The sequence below is a fragment of the Aspergillus campestris genome (assembly GCF_002847485.1).
Source record: "Aspergillus campestris IBT 28561 chromosome Unknown P168scaffold_2, whole genome shotgun sequence".
Lineage (NCBI taxonomy): Eukaryota > Fungi > Ascomycota > Eurotiomycetes > Eurotiales > Aspergillaceae > Aspergillus > Aspergillus campestris.
Genome location: NW_020194337.1, coordinates 1,164,310 through 1,185,510, shown reverse-complemented (window position 1 = coordinate 1,185,510; position 21,201 = coordinate 1,164,310). Strand labels below are relative to the sequence as shown.

Here is a 21,201-nt window from a genome sequence, read left to right as displayed (position 1 = left end):
ATCGCCGCGGTCCTCCCCGATACCACCGGATACCTCCCGACCTCCTATTCTCGGCGCCACTCAACCGACTGAACCGACTCAATCGAATCACTCATTCCCCGCCATTCGACGCTCTCCACGCACTCGTTCGACTACGACTCAAGCGGTGGTCCCTCCCGCCGAATTCCTCCACCATGGCGTCCCCCTCGATGATCGATCTGGAACAGCGGAATCGCTTACCGACCCTGTTCGAAGTCCTCAGCCGTCGCACCCTCGCCCCCGTCGATCTCTTCTCCTTCTACATTTACATGCGGGATCAAAAGCGCTCGGTCGATTATCTGGATTTCTGGTAGGATGGTTCCCCCTTCCCATCGTCTTCTTTGTCTAACCGTAGGCCGTAGGCTCGATGTCTCCCAACACATGTCCCTCTGCCGCCATTACGTGCGCGAACTACGTCGATCCGTCTTAGTCGCCACTCCCGATCTGGAGAAAGCCGACAGCAAGAGCTCCACGGCCGCCCTTGAGATGCTCGAGAAGCTCGAGAGCTTCAGTGAAGTCCCCTTGGCCGAACCCGGCCCCTCGAATTTCCCGAACCGCTTCAACGATGTGGAGGAGAAGGACTCTGATATTCGGCTGTCGGCCTTCTTGCGCTCGGAAGGCCAAACTCCCGGCCATTCGCCGCAGAATAGCTTGGGTTCGGTGCACAACAACAACATGTCCCAACCCTCCTCCAACGAGCAACTGCCCCGGGACAGCTCGGGCACGCGCGCCGACTCCCCGTCGCCCGGGCACACCGTCGCGCGCGCCGACATTCGCGCCAGCGCGGAGAATGTTCTGTACACCTACCTCCTACCGGGGCCGAGCGCGAGATCGTCTTGCCCGAGGAGATGGTTTCGTCCATCATCAACCTGGTGGAGGACGACGGTCGCGATGACCCCGAGGTGTTCGATCCCGCCAAGGACTACGTCTTCCAGGCGATGGAGCGCGACGCGTTCCCGGGGTTTTTGCAGGCCAAGGCCCTGGGGAACCTGGTCCCGCTGAGCATCGTGGCGCGCCTGGCGGTGGCGCTCGTTAGTTTCGGGGCCGGCTTCTGGGGGGCTTTCTATGTGGTGCTCCGCGATCAGCCGAAGCACATTCGATGCTGGGTAAGTCCTCTGGTTCGGGGAATGTGGAGGTTCAATGCTAATGGTGTACAGGTGATTTTGCCATTTGTGGTCGCTTCTTATTTCCTGGTCTCGTACCAGTACAAGATCGATCCGATGTTGGCAGTCCTGGGGTACAGCGAGTACACGTTCATGACCTGGTCCCCGATCCGGGAGCCGTACGTACGGAAACTGCTGAATAAGCGCGCGTTGGCAACGATGATGATTGCGGCGTTTGTGGCGGCCGCGCTCAGCATCTTGTTCATCTTTGTGCCGGGAACGATGCTCTAATCTTCCTTCTCTCTATCTCACTCCACCTCACTCCCTATATGTTTCCGTGATTGACTGATTGATTGATTTGTTATGGTGATGGTGGATCTCTCCCGATCCGACAGTGTTCATATAATCTTATACTCGACTCCAAGCGTCCGCGTCGTGATCTGTCCATACTAACCTGCGTTCTTTATTCTTTTTTTCCCTTTCTTTCTCTGTCGAATTTCTCTTCGGACAATACCCCTTTTCTGCAACCATTGGCATGTATGCTCCACGATCCTATCTTTTCTTTCTTTCCATATTTATCTGTTGATTTCCTTGATGTTTCCTTGTTATCTCCTTGTTTATTTCTCTGTGCTAGTGACATCGTACCGGGTAATTGACTATCCACGAGCCTCTTAATGTGAAATACCTTACCAAAAAAAAAAAAAAATACAAGTAAAAAGTCTCCCATGAGGAATGGCATCACGATTCGTAACTAAAGCTATAAACTGCTGGATAAAATCAAGTCAAATCAAGTCTTTCTCCCCAAAATCCGCTTGGCGTGGCGAGCGCCTGCGCTCAACCGACTAGACCCGGCTCCCTCGTCAACGTCCATCTGCGAAGACGGAGCCGAGCCCTCCCCCTCGCCGCCCGCCTCGCCATAGCCATCGTCGATGTCGAGATCGTCGGCGGAAAACTCCCGCTTGTTGCCGCCTGCGCCAAACCAGCCACCACTACCACCACTACCACCGCCTCCTTTCGACCAAGGGAGTCGTGATCCTTTGGCGGGGACACCCTCGACAGTAGCACCGGTAGGAACGGTAGAAGCAGTCGGAAGATCAGCCGTAAACCCAGCCATCGTCCTCTGGAAGAGATCATTGTGCGCAGCGTGTCGCGCACGGGAGGCAACAGCATCCGAGCGAATGCGCGCAATCTCCGCCTCGAGGTCGGCGATGACGTGGCCGCAGCGGGATTCCCAGCTGGAGAGGCGGGCGATCATGGCGGGGAGGGCGAGGGCGGGGTTCACGTCGCGGAGGGGCGCGACGGCTGTGATGTGCACGGCGGGGGGGTTGGAGGCGGGGGCCAGACGGGCGGTGATGAGGTTTGCGTAGATGGCTGTTGTTATGAGGGATTCGAGGTCGGAGGGGGCGGTTATGGAGAGGGCGGTCATTAGGTTGGGGTAGGTGAGGGGTGGGGTGGTTGTTGCTGAGAGGGTGAGGAGGGTGAGGAGGCGGAGTTTAAGGGTTTGGGGGGGGTTAGGGGGGGGAGGTTGGGTGTTTCTTTTGGGTTTATCAGTTAGATTCTTGTCTTCTATAATATAGAGAGAGAGGAGGGAGGTACTTTGATAGTCATCCCATGTCCCCCAGGCAAAGATCTCTAGCAAGGTCCGGTAGGGTTGGAATTCAGCCGGAGTGTCTGGATTGCTCAGGGATTGAACGGCCGGAGTGTCGAGTAGTTCTGCAAAGACGTAGGTATTGGGATTGTCAATGGCGTTGGTGATGAGGTTGGCCACGAAGCGGGGAGAGGCGGCGGTGGAGGAGGTGGCCAGGTGGATGAAGGGCTGTAGGGCCTCGATGGCGCGGGCGTGAGATTGATCCATGGGTAAATCCCCTGGGAGAGCCCAACTGGATAGTATGACGGAAGTATTAATGACAAGAGAATGGGGTATGATGGAGTATAAGAGAGGAAGATTGAAGCAATTCGGATATCAGATGGAGATGAAGATGTATGTTTGGTGATTATGCAAACAGATGAGTCATCAATATCTTATACGCTTCATACTTGACAGCGTCTAGAACAGAATCAACGAAGTAAAGAAAGCTATGATAGATACGTATTAGTCTATAATATCTATAATCTATAATCCATAATCTCGATAATCTATAAGATCTATAGTCTAGATTAGATACAGTGAAACTACCACGGTTTCATGTCCGTCTCCGGTCCGTCCTGGTTTATCCGGCAATCGTCCGTCCAAGGTGTATCATACCGTATGAAACCATACCATACGGTCCTCTCATCCTTACTTTGTTTCTCTTCCTTACTTCGTCTTCTCACCTCATTCATTCTCCTCACTTCTTTCTTCTGGTCTTTGTCTCTTTGTCTCTTTCTTCTCTTCTTCTGTTCTCTTGTTCATCTTCTCTTCATAATCCTCCTCTTCTTCATCGTGGAATTGTCCTAATCAATCTCGGATAAATTTGATTCAAACCTCCCGAATAGGGGCATGACATGGATCACGTACATTTAGTGCCATCTGCTGTAATCATCATCATCTCAACTTAATCCACCACTCACCCGCTGCTTCCGCGCGCTCTCTCTCTTCCTTCCTTCCTTCCTCCTCCTCTCTTCCTCTTCCTCTTACACTTTTTATTTCTTCTATTTCTTCTGGAAAATCGCCCTTATGTGGTAGTTTCCCCTCCGCCGGCTCCTTGCCTCCCTGTCAACTGCCATGTTGCCGTCTTCCCCCCCGATAAGCGCCCGCCATGATGGGCCTCCTCCCTCCGCCCACATGGCCACCACCACCCTCAATGTTGAGGGCATGACCTGTGGCGCCTGTACCGCTGCTATCGAGTCCGCTTTTCAGTCCGTCGCCGGCGTCGGAGAAGTCTCTGTCAGCTTGATCATGTCCCGCGCCGTCGTCCATCATGATCCCGCCGTTATCTCCCCGGCCAAAGTCGCCGAGACGGTGGAGGACTGTGGCTTCGACGCCACGGTGGTCTCCACGGATATACCCACCGCCCCCGACGCCTCGTCCGACGATGGTCCGCCCATGTGTATCACCACATACGCAATTGAGGGCATGACCTGTGCTGCCTGTACCTCCGGCGTCGAGTCGGGCGTCCGGGAACTGCCCGGCGTCGAATCCGTCAGCGTCTCGCTGCTGTCCGAACGGGCCGTCGTCGACTACGACGGCTCACGCATCACGGCGGAGCAGATCGCGGACGCCATCGAGGACCGCGGATTTGGCGCCAAGGTGCTCGAGACCACCGCGCCCCCGCGCAGCGGCGGTCGTCCCTCCCAGGTCGCCGAGGCCTCCGCCCGTCTGTCCGTCACTACCGTCGCCATCACCGGCATGACCTGTGCCGCCTGTACGTCCGCCGTCGAGCAGCAGTTCCGCGACGTCGACGGCCTCGTCCAGTTCAACATCAGCTTACTCGCCGAGCGCGCCATCGTCACCCACGATGCCACCCGCCTGTCTCCCCAGCAGATTGTCGACCGTATCGAGGACGCCGGTTTCGAGGCCACCGTCGTCGCCCAGGATACGCAGGCCGCGGGCGCCCGCGGTCTCGCCCACGTCACCTTCAACCTCCATGGCGTACGCGACGCTGGCGCCGCCACCGCCCTCGAGGAGGCCCTCCTCCAGCGCCGCGGCATCTGCCTCGCTGCTGTCGATTTGACCACCGCCCGCATCGCCGTCTCCTACGACCCCCGCGCCGTCGGCGTCCGCTCCCTCGTCGTCGCCATCGAGGAGCTCGGCTACAACGCCCTGCTGACCGACACCCACGACACCAACGCTCAGCTCGACTCCCTGGCCAAGACCCGCGAGATCCACGAGTGGAAGCGGGCCTTCCGCTTCGCCCTCGCCTTCGCCATCCCCGTCTTCTTCCTCAACATGATCCTGCCCATGTACCTCCCCACCCTCGACATTGGCCGCTTCCGACTCTGCCCGGGCCTCTACCTCGGCGACATCGCCGCCTGCCTCCTCACCATCCCCGTCCAGTTCGGCGTCGGCCGTCGCTTCTACGTCTCCAGCTTCCGCTCCCTCCGCCACCGCGCCCCGACCATGGACGTCCTCGTCATGCTCGGCACCTCCGCCGCCTTCTTCTACAGCGTCTTCACCATGGTCTTTGCCTTGATGACCGCCGCCCGCAAGCGCCCCTCCACCGTCTTCGACACCAGCACCATGCTCCTCACCTTCGTCACCCTGGGCCGCTGGCTCGAGAACCGCGCCAAGGGCCAGACCTCCGCCGCCCTCTCGCGCCTCATGTCCCTGGCCCCGTCCATGACCACCGTCTACGACGACCCCATCGCCGCCGAAAAGCAGGCCGAGGCCTGGCACGCTACCTCCGCCCCCGCCGCCCCCGCCGGCGAGGCCGCTGGGCCGGGCCGCCGTGTCATCCCGACCGAGCTCCTTGAGGTCGGTGACGTGGTCATCCTGCACCCCGGCGACAAGGTCTCCGCCGACGGTGTCGTCCTCCGCGGCGAAGGGTACGTCGACGAGAGCATGATCACCGGCGAGCCCCGCCCCATCCGCAAGTCCGCCGGCAGCGCCGTCATTGCCGGCACCGTCAACGGCACCACCGCTCTCGACTTCCGCGTCACCCGCGCCGGCCGGGACACCCAGCTGAGCCAGATCGTCCAGCTGGTGCAGGCCGCCCAGACTAGCCGCGCTCCCATCCAGCGCATGGCCGACGTCGTGGCCGGCTACTTCGTCCCCGCCATCGTCAGCCTGGGCCTCGTCACTTTCTTCGGCTGGATGTTCATCAGCCACATGCTGCCCAACCCCCCCATGATTTTCATGGCCGAGGACAACGGCGGCCGCGTCATGGTCTGCCTCAAGCTCTGCATCTCCGTCATCGTCTTCGCCTGCCCCTGCGCCCTGGGCCTGAGCACCCCGACCGCCGTCATGGTCGGTACCGGCGTCGGCGCCCAGCAGGGTATCCTCGTCAAGGGCGGCGCCATCCTCGAGGGCGCCACCAAGATCACCCACGTCGTCTTCGACAAGACCGGCACCCTGACCACCGGCCGCATGACCGTCGCCGATGCCCACCTGGCGCCATCGTGGCAGGCCACGGAGGATCGCCGCCGCCTCTGGTGGCAGATGGTCGGTCTGGCCGAGATGAACAGCGAGCACCCCATCGGCCGCGCTGTCCTCGCGGCCGCCCAGGTCGAATCCGGGCATCCGGGCGAGGGCGCTTTGCCCGGCAGCCTCGGCGACTTCGACGCCTGCGTCGGCCAGGGCATCGCGGCGCTGGTCGAGCCCGCCACGACGGCCGAGGAGCGCGTCCGGGCCCGCGTGCTGATCGGCAACGCCGACTTCTTGCGGTCACGGGATGCCCCTGTCCCGGACGACGAGGCCGCTGCCGCCGAGTCCCCCGAGCTCGCCGCCACCACCCTCAGCGCCAAGGAGCCCGCGGGCGTCACCACGATCCATGTGGCCATCGACGGCCAGTACGCCGGCACCCTCCGGCTGCGGGACACGGTCAAGCCAACCGCGCGGGGGGCCGTCGCCGCGTTGCACCGCATGGGGCTCGCCACCGCCCTCGTCACCGGTGACGCGCGGCCAACAGCCCTGGCCGTCGCCGCGGCGGTCGGCATCCCGCCCGAGGCGGTACATGCGTCGGTCGCGCCCGCCGACAAGCAGGAAATCATCGCCACCCTCGAAGACCGCGGCCACCGGGTCGCCATGGTCGGCGACGGCATCAACGACTCGCCCGCGCTGGCCACCGCCTCGATCGGCATCGCCCTGGCCTCAGGCACGGACGTCGCCGTCGAGGCCGCCGACATCGTGCTCATGCGGCCCGACGACCTGCTCTCCGTGCCAGCCAGCCTGTGCCTGTCGCGCGCCGTCTTCAACCGCATCCGACTCAACCTCGTCTGGGCCTGCCTCTACAACCTCATCGGCCTGCCCTTCGCCATGGGCCTGTTCCTCCCCTTTGGCGGCGTCATGCTGCCGCCCATGGCCGCCGGCGCCGCCATGGCAGCCTCAAGCATCTCCGTCGTGGTCAGCAGCCTGCTCTTGAAATTCTGGCGCCGGCCGCGCTGGATGAACGCCGACACGCTCGCGTACGAGGGCCCGGCCGGTTCGGACCCCCGCGCCGCCACCAAAACCCGGTGGGACGTCTTGACGCTGGCGCCCCGACACGGCCCCGCCCGTCTGGTCCACCAAGCGGTGGGTCGCGTGCGCGCCCTGTTCCTGCAAAAGCCCGCGGGCGGACTGGACACAGACGAGGGATACGTCCCGTTGCAAACGGTCGAACCGGTTTAATACCTTACTTATCTCGTGGACCCTTCCTTTCCATCCTATCACCATCTGCATTTATCATGCTTAGATCATACCTCACCTTATCTATTCTTTACTTTTTATCTTTTCTATTTTTTCGGGCCCAATAGACATGACATGACAGTCTTATCGCTATCATGAATTTTTTTTTTTTTTCTTAAAACTGCTGGTCTGTTGATTATGCTTGACGAATTGGTTTGCATGACTTAGTCGTTGATTGATTGATACCTCTGTTGTTCGGGTTTGTTTTTGTATCTAGTCGATGAGCAGTATGACTGGAAATACAAGGGACTTATACATGCATTGCCGAAGCCTTCTTTGTCTTCATCGCATCCACTGGTAGCTATTTATTTGTAGTAGGTTCTTGAGTAAGGTAGAGCTAAATTAGAATGCAAGTGGATTGATTTCAAGAAGCAGATCGTCTCTCGTTAAGCGTGCCTATCAAAGATTTACAAAAGATCTTCTTTTTCTCTCCCTGCTTCTCCCCTTCCCGACCACAGCACTCCTCTAGGTAGATAGATGTGATGTGTTTGTTTATCCTTTCGTCTCCTCTTCCTTTGCCAACTCTTTACCCTCTCCTACAGTAGTGCTGTCGGCAGTTTGATCCCCGAGCTCAATATCGCCGTCTCCGTCTTTTGAGCCCGGCTCTGTATCTGTCTTTGCCTCTGCGTCTTGAGAGCCCTTTCCCTCCTTCTGAGTATTACTACTATCACCACCACCCTGCGAAGCATCATCCCCATGCACCGCAGACTGTAAAGTATCCTCCCCCTCACCCTGAGAAAGCGTCATCTCGACGCCCCGCCCATCCTGCAATCCCATGTCTTCGACGCCCACGACGGGCGGGCCCCGCGCGTGCGGCACGTCTTCGGCGGGATCGGATTGGGGGGAGCCGCCGGCGCCTTCCATGGCTTGGGTTTCGATTGTGGTTGTGGTTGTGGTGGTGGGTTCTTCGTGGGGGGATGATTGTTGTTGCTGGTGTTGGTCTATCGTTGTGGTTTTTATTATGGTGCTGGTGGTGGTGGTTGATGATTCGGTGGTGAGTATGTCGTTGCTTGGGACTGTCCAGTGTTAGTGGAATGCGTGACTGGCAAAGTAGATAGATCTGTCTCGGGTATAGGTGGTGAAAAGGAAGTACCTTCCGTAGGAGCAACCCCAAGTGTGATATCCTCGCTGGTAGCCTCGCCGCCCGGCGACGAACCCACTGCTGCAGCTGCAGCCTCTGCCGAAGCACCAGTCAACCACGGGATAGGCGTCAGCAGGGCCCCTCCAAGCGATTCATCACTTCCCGGGACGTGCGTATCCTGGAACAAGGCGAACGTGGAGCTGGGGTCCGCGGCGCCGTTGGTCGCGCTGGAGATTATGCCATTTGGCTGGGGGGTCGGTGCAGTCGCGCCCGAACCCGTCTGCACGGGGAATATATCGGCGCTGCTCGTCACGGAGACGACGCGGTCGAGGGCGCGCAGGTAGGCTGGGAGGGTGCGGTAGTGGGCCTGCGGGCGGAGGATGAGCTCTGCGAGGCGTTGGAGCGTGTGCGGGGGTTTGGAGGGGAAGAGGGAGCGGATTGTGGAGCGGGTGTTGTTGAGGAGGAGCTGGAGGGGTTGCGGGAGGGTTGGTTCTGTGGTTGTTGTTGTTGCTGACTGGGGCTGGGAGTCGGGAATGCGGTCTGTGAGTGCGGAGGTTGGGGTATGCGTGGGGAGGTCTGCGTTCTCTTTGTTGCTGCTTGAGGGGGTTTCGTTGGCGGTTTGCGTGTCGGTGGGTTGTGAGAATTCTAGGGAAGGAGGCGACTCGGGCATTGGGAAGACGTTGTACACGATCTGTGCGGTCTTTGGTCAGTCGATTCGAGGTGCGTTGTGTTGGATGGGAGAGATAACGGTTGAGGGGGCGCACGTAATCCAATCGGCTCAGCAGGGGCTCGACCATCGCCGGCCATTTCTGACTATATAATCACAGGAGTCAGCTCTTTTATCTCTGAGACAGACGTGAGTTCGACGTACAGATCCATCATGCCGCCATTGGCGACTGTTTCCAAGGTTTCCTCGTCTGGCTTGTCAGTATAGGGTAAACAGCGGTATCATTGGGGATGAGGGATCCCACGGGGGTACGACATACCCAGAGACATTCTGCGGGGTACGACGGGCGTCTGATCGTATGGCAGTCGAGACGAGAGAAGAATAGGAACGAAAGAGAGAGGAAGAGAGCGAAAGCGAGAGATGAAGCAGACGAAGCGACAGATTAAGCTTGGTTTACGCGCGGCTGTCGGGACCGCTGATTGGCCGCGCACCCGCTTATCAGATGCAGCACGTGACTGTGATCGGCCCGGAATTTTCCTTGCGGGGTCCCAGGATGTGAAGATTCAAGATCGAGTCATCCTTCCTTCTTCAAGCCTGCAACCCACTCATCCTACACTCAAGCACCATGTGGAACGCTCCCAAGGTCGGAATCCTCGGCGGTGGCCAATTGGGCCGCATGCTGGTCGAATCCGCCAACCGTCTCAACATCCAATGCAACGTTCTCGATGCCGAGAACTCCCCCGCAAAGCAGATTAGCAACCACGACGCCCACGTTACGGGTTCCTTCAAGGAGCGTCAGGCCGTGCGCGATCTGGCACAGTCGTGCGACGTCGTTACCGCCGAGATCGAGCACGTCGACACTTACGCCCTCGAGGAGATCGCTTCCCAAGTCAAGGTCGAGCCCAGCTGGCAGGCGATCCGCACCATTCAGAACAAGTTCAACCAGAAGGAACACCTGCGGCAATATGGGATCCCCATGGCGGACCACCGTGAGCTGGTGGACAACACCCCGGAGGCGCTGGGCAAGGTCGGCGAGGAACTGGGATACCCGTTGATGCTCAAGTCCAAGACCATGGCCTATGACGGGCGGGGCAACTTTCGCGTCAACTCCCCCGCGGACATCCCTGAAGCCCTGGAGGCGCTGAAGGATCGCCCACTGTACGCGGAGAAGTGGGCCTATTTCAAGATGGTTGGTTCAACTCTGCCCCGTTGCCGGCGCAATTGCTAAGTTTCAATCAACGCACAGGAACTCGCCGTGATGGTCGTCAAGACGAAAGACAGCGTCCTCTCCTACCCCACCGTCGAGACCGTCCAGGAAGACTCCATCTGCAAATTGGTCTACGCCCCCGCGCGCAACGTCCCCGAGCACATCAACGCGCAGGCGCAAGAGCTGGCGCGCAAAGCCGTCGCCGCCTTCGACGGCAAGGGCGTCTTCGGCGTGGAGATGTTCCTCCTCGAAGACGACAGCCTGATGCTGTGCGAGCTGGCCAGCCGCATCCACAACTCCGGTCACTACACGATCGAAGCCTGCCCGCTGTCGCAGTTCGACGCCCATATCCGCGCCATCCTCGACCTGCCCATCCCCGCGGAGAGCCTGCAGCCGCGCCAGCCGTCCATCATGCTGAACCTGATCGGCGGCGCCGCCCCCGACACCCACTTGCAAGCCGCCCAGGCCGCGCTCGCCATCCCCAACGCCGGCATCCACCTCTACAGCAAGGGCGCCGCCAAACCCGGCCGCAAGATGGGCCACGTCACCGTCACGGCGGCGACCATGCGCGAAGCCGAGTCGCACATCCAGCCGCTCATCGACGTCGTCGACAACATCCGCGCCCAGCGCTCCGACATCAAGACCCCCGCCCACAAGTCGGCCGTCTCGCCGCCCGCCCCCTCCATCGCCGTCATTATGGGCTCCGACAGCGACCTCAAGACCCTTGTCCCGGGCCTCAAACTCCTTCGCGATTACTTCGGCATCGACCCCGCCGTCGATATCACCTCCGCCCACCGCACCCCAACCTTCATGGCCGAGTACTCCGCCCAAGCGGCGGCCCGCGGCATCAAGGTCATCATCGCTGCCGCAGGCGGCGCTGCCCATCTCCCCGGGATGGCCGCCGCCCACACGGCACTTCCCGTGATCGGAGTCCCCGTCAAGGGCAGCAGCCTGGACGGTGTGGACAGTCTGTACAGCATCGTCCAGATGCCTCGAGGTGCGTCTCCACACAACCCTATCATGTCTTATCAATACAGAAAAAGAAAAACAAAAAGCTAACATAATAAAACAGGCGTCCCCGTCGCAACAGTCGGCATCAACAACAGCATCAACGCCGCCCTCCTAGCCGTCCGCATCCTGGGCGCTTTCGACCCGTCCATCCAGCGCAAGGTGGAGGCCTACGCCGAGGCAGCCCGATCCGAGAACATGGAGCTGAAGGGGACCAAGATGCAGGAGTTGGGATGGGAGAAGTACTTTGCGCAGATGTAGACGTCTTCCTTCTTTCTTCTTTCATTCATCCTTTCTTTTCATGCGGATTTATATATGAGCGGGATAGAGAAAAAAAGACTTTAGTGAGACAGTACTAAATAGATGAGTTATGAGTGTTAATAGCTATATGTTTCTTTTCATTTTGTTTTAGTTTTTTGGATGATGTCTATAATGTCTATATATATATTGGGTGGATGGTTAGTTCAGGTCCGTGGTGTCTGTCTTGTGATTACGTGTGGATATGTTGTTATGCTTGCGGCTTGTCGTTTCTTGAAGTGAGATAGATGGTGCTCTAATTCAGCAATATTTGGATTATCCGCATGCTAATCGAGCAAGTCACATAGCACTAAAGGTTGGGAGTACCTAGTAACCTCCATCTTCATATACTACTCCTAAGAAGCTCATCTAGCTAGAGCTCTAGCTTATAGTAGACGGAAATGTATCAATCACATCATTATATTACTTGCTTTATACCATGATTGAAATACACTATAAATGAACATAAATGATAATAATAATTAAGTCAACTCTACCAACAACAGCAACAACATGAGTAATTAGGTATCAAAAAGAGATACAAACCGACAAGGCATCCATCCGCAACACACATGAGAAAAAATGGAAATTAGAATCCATAATGACGGGAGAGAGAGAGATATCACAACATAAAGGAAACGGAAAAAGATGGTTAGTTACTAGTAAGTAGTAATGGAAGTATAATGTAGGATAACACCTCCAACTGGATCGTAGTTATTACTCCAATAGAGGTCAAACGACTTATGCAGTTTGGGGATTGAACGCGGTCTTCGATCCGGGGATGGTCGGCCCCTCGTGCGCCATTGTGGTTGTGGTGCCGTTGCTGCCGAATGCCTGGTCGACTTCGTCTTTGAAGCCGCGGGATTGGTACTCGTGGGCCTTGGCCCTGCCGTTGGTGGCGCCGTTGGTAGCACCGTAGGTAGCACCGTTGGTGGCTCCGTTGGTGGCACGCTTAGCGCTGCCGTTGGTGGCGCCGCCGTTAGTGATACCGCCGTTGGTAGCTCTCTGGGGACCAGCGCTGGTAGAGCCGTTCGTGTGGCCCGCGTCCGCGGTGCGGTGGCCCCGGCGGGTGGGGGTGGCCGGCGTGGGGATGTCATGGGACTCGCCGGCGGAGCCGATGCTGAAGATGGGGGACTCCCAGCGATCGCCCTTCTTGGCCAGCTCGGTGTACTCGGTGGCCTTGGTGGAGATGCCGCCGGGCAGCTGGATATCCGGGAACATGGATTCGTGGAGCGTGAACACAGTCTGCACCTTGGTGTCGCGCTTGGGGCCCTCCTGGGTCGCCTGCTTCTTGCTCTCCATCTTGGTACGGAAGGCGTCCAGGTACCGCGAGTAGATGTTGGGGAGTTGCGAGGGATCCTCCTGGGCGGTTTCCAGGGACGCGGCCTCAGCGCGCTTGACTTCGGATTGGATCTCGCGCGCGAAGGCGTCGCCGCGTTGGAAGGCGTTCCGCACCTGCTCTTCGAGTACCTTCTGCAGGACGGGGCGCACCACGTTGTGCAGCATGGGTCGGAAGAGGGTGAACAGCAATTTGTGCTTGGACTTCCGCAGCTTGATGTCCAGGTGGTCGATCTTGACTGTCACCTTGTCCAGCTTGACGAAATTCTGCTGGTCGGCCTTGTGCGCCGTCGAGGCCGCGATCTTGAAGCCGAAGCCCTCGCCGCCCAGCAGGATGTCCATGACACCCATATCCGTGACCGCAGGGAAGCCCTCCTTCTTGTGGATGTAGTAGCTGACGTCGCGGAGGTCCGCCTGGATGCCCGACACCGAGATCATGATCTTGTTGTCGCGCTTGCTGCTGATCTTCTTGCGGCCCCAGCGGAAGTAGTTGTCGCTGCCGAACTCGACCACGTTCGGCATCAGGTTGTCGCTCTCGATCACCAGATTCTCCACCACGATATCCGCCATCTGGTCCATCACCTCGATACGGGGGACGGGCACATAGCGGATGTTCTCAAACAGACCCGGGAGGATCACGTTTCCGACATCCGTCAGCAGGTGCTTCTTGAAGGCGACATTGCCCTGAGGATCCCGGCCCAGGTCATTGAATAGCTTCTCCATCGAGTCGCTAAAGGCTTTGTTCTGAGGATCCTTGCTGAACTGGTCTCCAACGAACTTGAACTCGTCCAAGACACGGTCTGTGTGGCTGCGGTACCGCTCACGCAGCAGGTACTTGCCGTGATCCGCCAACTGATCCCATTCCCGGTTACAGTCCTCCTCGACGATGTAGCCCTGCTCCTGCAGGCATTTCCTGTTGCCGAGTTAGGATTTCTTATGCTCTTGGTGGTGGTGGTGGTGTTGGTGATAGTCCGTACCTGATAAAATGGTCCATGTTTTTGAACCATCCCTTGAGCTCCGCATCCTTATCCGCATCACGGTAAATGGTCTCCAAGGAGTCGAACAGGTCATCCAGGGAGGTGCTGTTGGCAAATCGTTCGACCAAGACCTACTAGAGTTAGTGACGGCGTCGGTAGAGGGAGCTATGGAGGGCACATACACGGAGGTTGGTTTCCATAGTTTGAACCTTACTGTTACCACGGACGCCTTGAACCATGCCAGCGCCCTGCTTGGAGGCATGTCGTGAGGTACTGCCGTACTTCTCGACCAGGCTCAGGATGGTCTCGATGGCCTGCTGGTCTGTATATCGGAAAACCCCCACCTTGTTAGCCTTGACTCCACATCATCGAGATGGGAGGGATCATCCACTCACAGTCGGCGTGGCCCTGAATCTCCAGCACCACACGCTTCAGACGCCAGATGGTCTGGTCGCGGCGCTCCTGGGGGATCTTCTCCTGCAGGTATCCCTTGGTCTTCTCGGACATTTCGCGTGCGCGGGACTTGGTCGATTCGGAGATGTTGTCCGAAAGCTTGCGCTTGGACTTCTCGGCCCCTTCGCGGGCACCCGCTCGACCATCGATGTCGGCGGTGGAAGAAGGGTCCTGGCCGCCGGTAGCCTCGTTCACCCCGGAATCCGCCACCTCGGATGCTTGCTGCTCGGCCTGGAAAAAGGGTCAGAAGAAAGGCCATGACATGAAGCGCCCCCGGGACGTAGCCTTACCGATTCCTTGCTCTTCTTAAACTTTGACCTCATTTGGTCCTTGTGCTTGTTGAAATCAGGGGCCTCGTGCCAGGTGTTCTCCTCGGCCGGCTCGTCAACCTGAGACAGCTGGTCCTCCGACGGGCGCACCCTGTTGGCGGCCTTTTGCGATACATCGCCCGCGATATCCCGGGCGATAATCATCGCGTCGTTGACTGGGCGCATGGTCAGCGTGGATCCATCTTTACTCCCATCGGATTGACTCACGGAGTTTGCGGAACTGGCCGTTTGTGACCAAGAGAGTCCCCAGGGTTTTTAAGCCCTCGAGGCCCTTTTGACCGTCCTGTTTGGCGCCATCCTTGGTCATGCCGACGTTGGCTCTTCCGTCAACCTCGTCTTTGGACATGGTGTTGGCGGACCAGATGAACTCCTGCAGCAATTGGCCGTCATTCTTGCTCAGCAGCAGCTTCTTGGCTTCCTCGATGACATTCCGGACATCCTGAACGAGGGCTTGGCCCTCTTCAGAGAGCTCTTTGGAGGGCGACGAGAGCGCCTTGGATGCTAGTGCGCTGTTCAACGCGATATCGCATTGTTTGTTCTGTCAAACGAAGTCTAATTAGTCCCTGACCATTCATGTCAAAACGCAAAGGTCGGCATCAGATCCACGCACCGATGGTAATTTGCCATGTTTGAAACCTAGAGGCGGAAAATTGCATTAGTGACCTGGTCGGGGCATGCATGATCGTCTCCCCTTCCCGATCGCAAAACCCGGGACGACTTACCCTGATATATCCCGAACAGTTGCAGTTTAGAGTTGATATCCTGCAGCGATATCTGTCAACAGCGGTTCGGGGCGATCGTTCGATAATTAGGCAACCATACCTGCTCCTTCAGCTTCGAATTGACGGGACGATTGACCGCTCTCGAAGGCATGATGACGAGTTGCACTGGGATTCAGAGATCCACAACAGAGGCTCGTCGAGTTTATATTCTCACGCGGGAATCAAGTGGCCAAGAAGGGAAATAAAGGGGAGGAAAGTAATATTCGGGCCACACGGACAGGAGACGGGATATCGAGGGAAAAATGAGTCAAGGGGTCCAGGGTCCAAGGGGAAGTCGCGTCGCTGGGGTATCAAGCAAAGGAATGGGCGCGACCAAAACAGTTTAGTGGAGGGGATGGAATGAGGGAGTCGATGGGTGAATAGTCGGAAGGGACAGGGGGAGCAAAGAAGGGGGGAGAGACGAGAGGAAAGGGAGAGACTGAAGAAGGGGGAGGAACGAGAGGGTTCAAATCAAGGACAATGATAGTAATATAAGAACAAAGATGTTTGTCAGATCGGCGTCCTCATCTCATGAATAACGTCTTGACCTCTGGACTCTCTCGGTCTGTCCGACTATCTCTTGGGATAATTATGGTTGACGTCAGAGTGTCGTGTGGTTGTATAACCCGAACTCAATGGGCTCGAATGAATCGAGTTGCCTGATGCCCCAGTAATGATTTTGCTCTCCATGAGATCATCGTTTGTTTCTCGTCCTGTGTACGGAGTACTGAGACCATAGCACTGCTGCGTCGATCGCCGTGGGATCCACCACAGGTTTCTCCTCCCTAGGGGAACCTATCGAAACCCTAAGATCTGGCCCGTCGCGACAAGTCAATATGATATCAAACCGGGCACTTCTCGATGATCGGTCATCTCATCATCGCCTGTTCCCCCTCCCCCATGATTCACTAATCACCTACAAGAATTGTTCGTAAAACCCCGAAAAACAGGAAATGCAAACATAAAAAGAAACGGACTGGAAATCTCATGGGCCGACTGGCCTTTGCTCCGCCTTGCAGCTTGTAGCCCTAAAGGAGCTTCGTTCTCCAGTGGGATCCATCCCAGACCCATCTTGATCTTCCCTGGACCCACTGGGACGCATCACGATGACGTAATGGCTGATTTGAAGCTGGAGCGGCCGAAGCAGCTTTTTTCTTCCCTGCCTTTCCCTGTTCATATGATTTGTCGATGACCGTCGAATGGCGATGATGGCGTTACTCTTCTTGTTTTTAGATGCAACTCGTGTCGCCATCCGTCCCCAGTTCTATTGACCCGGTGGCTTCCCTCATGGCTGCACCTCTATACGGGGTAGGTCCTCCGAAGATCACGATGGTGAGTCGGTCCCATAGGGCAGAGATGCCTTCCATCCCAATAGAATCCATTAAAATAGGGGGATGGCTTTGTTGGGGGGCTTGTTTTTTGGAACCAACGTAGACTATCTTGATCACCACGCCGTCGTCCGAATCGGGCAAGGTTAGAGGAAACAATAATAGGATTAAGTAATATGGACGGGAGAACCATTGAAGTCAAATGAAAAGATTTGTAATTGATGGACAGGATCGGACGGGCTGGGTGGTGGTCGCACTCCAGAAAGATCTGATCTGATCTCCCGCTGGAAACCGAATTGGACCCCTTGCGTTCACCCAAATGAAAACAATTGCACACGGGCAGAACCCACATGGGGGTCGTATATTTCTCCCTGCGAGCAACTGGGGAATCCCGCGGGCCACGATGTGGGTGGGTGGAGTCGTCCCGAAGTGGAGGAAATGCAGCTTCCCACCCTTGGGCCCGAGATGGTCACATCGGCCTGGACGAACGCCCTAAGAACACGCGGCAGTGGGACTCGGTCGCGATGGCCAGTAAATAGGGGAAAGAGGGCCAAAAGACCAATTGATACGTAATAGATAATATTGACGGGGGGAATAGGAAGGATATCATGATCTACGATCGGTCCATGGTATGAGAACCCACGCGCCGATCCAACTCATCGTCACGATGATCCGAGGCCAAACGCGACATATCCAGAGTCAGTCGGATCTGGCGACTCCGTGGCCGTAAGGTCGCCCGAATACCCCAGTGGCTCTGCCAGATAGAACAGCGAAGGCTGCAACAACTGTTCCTGCACGCTGCCCGAAATCTGCTGGAATTTCTGAAGCAGCCCGCCGGTTTCCCATCGTCGCTCTCCGCGCGCGAGAATGGATTGCGTCTGCCTCAGGCTGTCGATCGCCCGTGCGTGGCTCTTCAGCCGATCTTCACTGTCCACAAGCGGCGGCCGGGCCACGTTATGAGCGAGGGTCGGCAGCGCCGGAATGGACGGGCTAAGGAGCAGTTCATGGTGCTGCGACAGGATGTCGACAATCCGCACCCCCACCTGGTAGGCCCGTTGGAGATCGAGCTCGGTCATCAACGGCAGCCACTTGGGGTCCTCCCACACGCGGTGCAGCTGTGCGACGTAATGGAGGCAATGCTCGAACAAGAACACCTTGGCGTAATCGCATAATGTCGAAATATCTCCGGAAGGCGAGAGGATGACGGTGATGGTGTAGAGGAACTCCAGCCGGTAGATCAGAGGAAAATGCGAGGGGGCCATCTTCGGTGCGCCCTCCAACCATTCGTGAGCTTTCGCGCATAACGTCCACATCGATGCGTCAGGCAGTGGGCCTGCCTGCTCCGGTTGATCAAAGAATCTCTTCTGGTAGGCTGCGGACAAGATCCGGCGGATGCGGACCAGATGCCACGCGGGCTCAGGGCTCCGCTGGAAGATATGATTCGACTCTGTCAGTGCAGAGGGGATTGGTGCGGCGCTGGGAGGCAAGGCAACGTTAATCGAGTCATCCGACAGGGAGTACGTCCTGTCCAGAGCTGTGCTCACCCCGCTATGTCCAAGTCAGTCGTCTGTCTCAAGGGCTGCGGAGGGCGGGGTCGGGAGCGGTCAGGAGATCTTACCGGTCGAGGCAGTAAGCACAATGAAATACACGACGCCGAATCTCCAATGGTTCACTATTGGACACGACCTCGGGAGAGGGGTCCTGGTGCAGTCCCAGATCCACTATGGCTCGAGCTGCCATGCCTACCAGGTACCACGAGCGGAATCGCTGGGGGTCGACGAGAGCATACTGCGCTAGGAGAATGATGGCCTGGATGCCTGCAATGGACCCAGGGCGAAGAACGTCGTCCGCATACGGTAGTGCCCCGGCGAGAAAGGATTGGGCTCTCTGGTAACTTCGGTCGCCAGCCTGGCTGGACAGCGACCCAGAAGCGACCGCGAGCACCATGCGCAAAAACCACTGGTCGGAGGCCTTGGCGAAGCGGCCTCCTCCCTGGTATACAGTGTCCACCGACGTCCAAAAATTCGTCTCGACGAAAAACGGCAACTGGGGGAAGAACCGATCGAAATAGTGCTGCAATAGTGGGGTGATGTCACTGCGCGGCGGTAACAAGCTCGAATCCGATTTCGGGACCCCGCCGGCGAAGGAGAGCGACAAGAGGAGATTAGCAAACGACGCGTTGGACGTGATCCCATGGAAGTCTCTCGAAGTAGCATTGACCGACCTGTGCAACCCGTTAGCGAAGAGTCATCCAGAACCGCAGATCGAAACTGACAAGTAGCCAAAGTCCCCGACCAGGTCATCAATATCCGACACTTCTTTGCGATGGCCCTGCGCAAAGCCCCCTGCGGCCGAGTTGGAGGTAATGGAGCTTTCCCGCACCACTTCATTCTGCCCGAGAGAAAGCAGTTCTTTGCGACGACGCAACTCGGCGATGCGTTTTTCAAGTCGTTCGCAGTGGCCCTCGAGGGACGCGACGTAGCTTCTCTCCTTGCCCCGTGCGAATTCATCGCTTGCCCCCGAACATGAGGTGGCTTTCCCTACTCGTTCACATGCCGAACAGGCGGGGAGCTTCCCGTCGCATTTGATCTTGGCTGTCCGACATCTCGAACAGGCAGCCACCGGCCGACTGACTCGAAGCTCAGGCGCATCGAGGAACGTGTTCATGTGTTCGTTGTCTTCGCGCATAATCACAAACACCTAGCGATGCTATGAGACAAGGAAAAGAGAAAACGAAGAGAGCATTTCACAGGTCATTTGGGAGGTGATATAGTTTTGACTGCACGACTCTTACCGTATTGGCCAGGAATTAGTCAATCAATCAACTGGTCGGATGGTTGCCACTTGACAGGGGAGGAGGGTGGGGATAGAATGCGACAGAAAGTAGCGAGTCGATCTATTCCCTCCGATCTCAACGTCTCGACCCCGCAGGGGTTATGCTTTCAGGCGAGGTGCAGATGAAAGAGACAAGGAACAATGCATCAAGCAGAGGGATATAATGAAACCGACTAGCGTAGACAAAACAACACCAATACTGTATTTCATTCAGTTAATCATATTTGACGAGGCAGAAGGCGTATCTCTGAGAGAGTAGGAGAAGAGGAGATGAGGTTGTTGATATGATCGCAGTCCTCGATGTCGAGTGCGTACCATACCGTACTGTATCATACATACCACGATACATGCTAAGATACATACGAATTTCCTCATTTTCCTCCTGCAAACCTCACTTCCTCCTCTACATCTTCTCAGTTCTAGACCGGTTGGCACTCTCCATTCTCCATCTACCAATCCATGGTTGCATGTGGTCTGCCTCACTCTGTCAGCTACCAATTCTGTATCTATCTTCCTATAGCAGCCTGCTTTTCTCGACTTCTCCCCCAGACAGAGTCATGCATCAATAGACAGCCTCGTATCCAGTCTCCTGACGATCAATCCATGGTGGATTTGAACATTCTTGACCATTTGAAGACGCAGATCCGATAAGAGTCTTCCCAGCGTGTCGTTTTACGCGCGTTTCTTGGCCAATGATCACCGGATGTATTGTCAGATCATGATTGGCAGGGTCCTTGCAGCATCTCGACAGGCTATCTATGGTGATCGAGGGGGGTCAAAGGTACATGGAAGACCTCGCCTATAGTCTACCTGGTCGGTTTGGCAAATGGCCTAGGGCTAATGATCGAAATATTCCAGGACACAACATCCATCCATCTTGGGTATAAATAATCCAGCCAAAGTCGGAATCTCTACCCAATGTTGTTGTAGATATTGTAAGGTACAGTAAAGCCCAGTAAGTAAACGCGGGACGGGGCCGAGGCTTCATGCATTCCACCCATTTATTTTCCTCGCCCCGCCTCCTCTTCTTCCCTTCTCTCTCTCTCTCTCTCTGTCTTTGTGTGTTCTGTACACTTACGTCTTTTACTGTCTCCCCCTCTCCTCCGTTTTCTATCACCTTTGATGTCTCCTTGAAAATAAAGTGATGCTCTCAACCCTTTCTTGTCGTCTTTGAGAAACGGACTCTTCGGATACCGTTGCACTGGTTGAATATGGCTTAGTCTGTTGGCTTCCTTCGATCGGTCAGCCTCTTACTATATTGGTCCTCCACCTCCTCAGGCTCCGGGGTGTGTCTAATTAATCCTTTCGCAACCCCCCCTGGCATGATCTCTTCATGAATATGCCGGTCGACTCTGTCTCTTCGCTCCATGCTCTTTCGATCTTCGAACCTAATCGCGTGAGAGTATTCCGTCGAATCCTATTCGAGTCACCGGTCACCGCGTTCGTCAACTATTGTATATCCGCTGAACTTTGAAAAATATCCTGGCCTCGAAATCCC

At 56.8% G+C, this 21,201-nt stretch overlaps 7 protein-coding genes across 7 annotated transcripts; 3 read left to right on the top strand and 4 right to left on the bottom strand.

The window, feature by feature from the left end:
- Positions 1-173: 173 nt before the first annotated feature.
- Positions 174-1,648, top strand: rgsB (putative RGS domain protein (Rax1); the record flags this gene model as incomplete). The annotated part of the gene is made up of 4 exons (XM_024841760.1): positions 174-328; positions 381-810; positions 843-1,124; positions 1,176-1,648. The coding sequence occupies 4 exons, from the start codon at positions 174-176 to the stop codon at positions 1,410-1,412; spliced, it is 1,104 nt and encodes a 367-aa protein (XP_024695895.1). The 3' UTR covers positions 1,413-1,648.
- Positions 1,649-1,908: 260 nt separating this feature from the next.
- P168DRAFT_302257 (uncharacterized protein) lies at positions 1,909-2,976 on the bottom strand (the record flags this gene model as incomplete). Its single annotated transcript, XM_024838640.1, has 1 exon — positions 1,909-2,976. The coding sequence occupies one exon, from the start codon at positions 2,974-2,976 to the stop codon at positions 1,909-1,911; it is 1,068 nt and encodes a 355-aa protein (XP_024695894.1).
- Positions 2,977-3,530: 554 nt separating this feature from the next.
- On the top strand, positions 3,531-7,649 carry ctpA (Cu(2+)-transporting P-type ATPase CCC2). Its single transcript, XM_024836649.1, has one exon. The coding sequence runs from the start codon at positions 3,886-3,888 to the stop codon at positions 7,363-7,365; it is 3,480 nt and encodes a 1,159-aa protein (XP_024695893.1). The 5' UTR covers positions 3,531-3,885; the 3' UTR covers positions 7,366-7,649.
- Positions 7,650-7,783: 134 nt separating this feature from the next.
- P168DRAFT_302255 (uncharacterized protein) lies at positions 7,784-9,538 on the bottom strand. The gene is made up of 5 exons (XM_024838639.1): positions 9,490-9,538; positions 9,375-9,420; positions 9,268-9,316; positions 8,516-9,194; positions 7,784-8,438 (listed from the first exon to the last, which is right to left on the bottom strand). The coding sequence occupies exons 1-5, from the start codon at positions 9,497-9,499 to the stop codon at positions 7,915-7,917; spliced, it is 1,308 nt and encodes a 435-aa protein (XP_024695892.1). The 5' UTR covers positions 9,500-9,538; the 3' UTR covers positions 7,784-7,914.
- Positions 9,539-9,764: 226 nt separating this feature from the next.
- On the top strand, positions 9,765-11,748 carry P168DRAFT_248431 (phosphoribosylaminoimidazole carboxylase ADE2). Its single transcript, XM_024834121.1, has 3 exons — positions 9,765-10,359; positions 10,417-11,374; positions 11,450-11,748. Exons 1-3 carry the CDS (start codon positions 9,796-9,798, stop codon positions 11,644-11,646), a joined length of 1,719 nt encoding a protein of 572 aa, XP_024695891.1. The 5' UTR covers positions 9,765-9,795; the 3' UTR covers positions 11,647-11,748.
- Positions 11,749-12,423: 675 nt separating this feature from the next.
- P168DRAFT_230732 (uncharacterized protein) lies at positions 12,424-15,652 on the bottom strand (the record flags this gene model as incomplete). The annotated part of the gene is made up of 10 exons (XM_024833247.1): positions 12,424-12,505; positions 12,554-13,933; positions 13,998-14,128; positions 14,180-14,319; positions 14,393-14,672; positions 14,741-14,934; positions 14,987-15,317; positions 15,390-15,415; positions 15,502-15,541; positions 15,602-15,652. 10 exons carry the CDS (start codon positions 15,650-15,652, stop codon positions 12,424-12,426), a joined length of 2,655 nt encoding a protein of 884 aa, XP_024695890.1.
- Positions 15,653-17,530: 1,878 nt separating this feature from the next.
- P168DRAFT_230928 (Zn(II)2Cys6 transcription factor) lies at positions 17,531-19,535 on the bottom strand (the record flags this gene model as incomplete). Its single annotated transcript, XM_024833257.1, has 3 exons — positions 17,531-18,416; positions 18,487-19,092; positions 19,144-19,535. 3 exons carry the CDS (start codon positions 19,533-19,535, stop codon positions 17,531-17,533), a joined length of 1,884 nt encoding a protein of 627 aa, XP_024695889.1.
- Between the last annotated feature and the right edge of the window lie 1,666 nt (positions 19,536-21,201).

What these genes read in the sequence shown, in the direction of transcription:
- ctpA (XM_024836649.1), top strand. Translation starts at nt 3,886, where the DNA reads ATGGCCACCACCACCCTCAATGTTGAGGGCATGACCTGTGGCGCCTGT.
- P168DRAFT_302255 (XM_024838639.1), bottom strand. An exon ending in AATGGCGGCATGATGGATCT is followed by an intron (nt 9,317 to 9,374) that starts GTACGTCGAACT and finishes GTGATTATATAG; the next exon opens with TCAGAAATGGCCGGCGATGG. An exon ending in TGGGGTTGCTCCTACGGAAG is followed by an intron (nt 8,439 to 8,515) that starts GTACTTCCTTTT and finishes AACACTGGACAG; the next exon opens with TCCCAAGCAACGACATACTC.
- P168DRAFT_248431 (XM_024834121.1), top strand. Translation starts at nt 9,796, where the DNA reads ATGTGGAACGCTCCCAAGGTCGGAATCCTCGGCGGTGGCCAATTGGGC. An exon ending in AGTGGGCCTATTTCAAGATG is followed by an intron (nt 10,360 to 10,416) that starts GTTGGTTCAACT and finishes ATCAACGCACAG; the next exon opens with GAACTCGCCGTGATGGTCGT. An exon ending in CATCGTCCAGATGCCTCGAG is followed by an intron (nt 11,375 to 11,449) that starts GTGCGTCTCCAC and finishes ATAATAAAACAG; the next exon opens with GCGTCCCCGTCGCAACAGTC.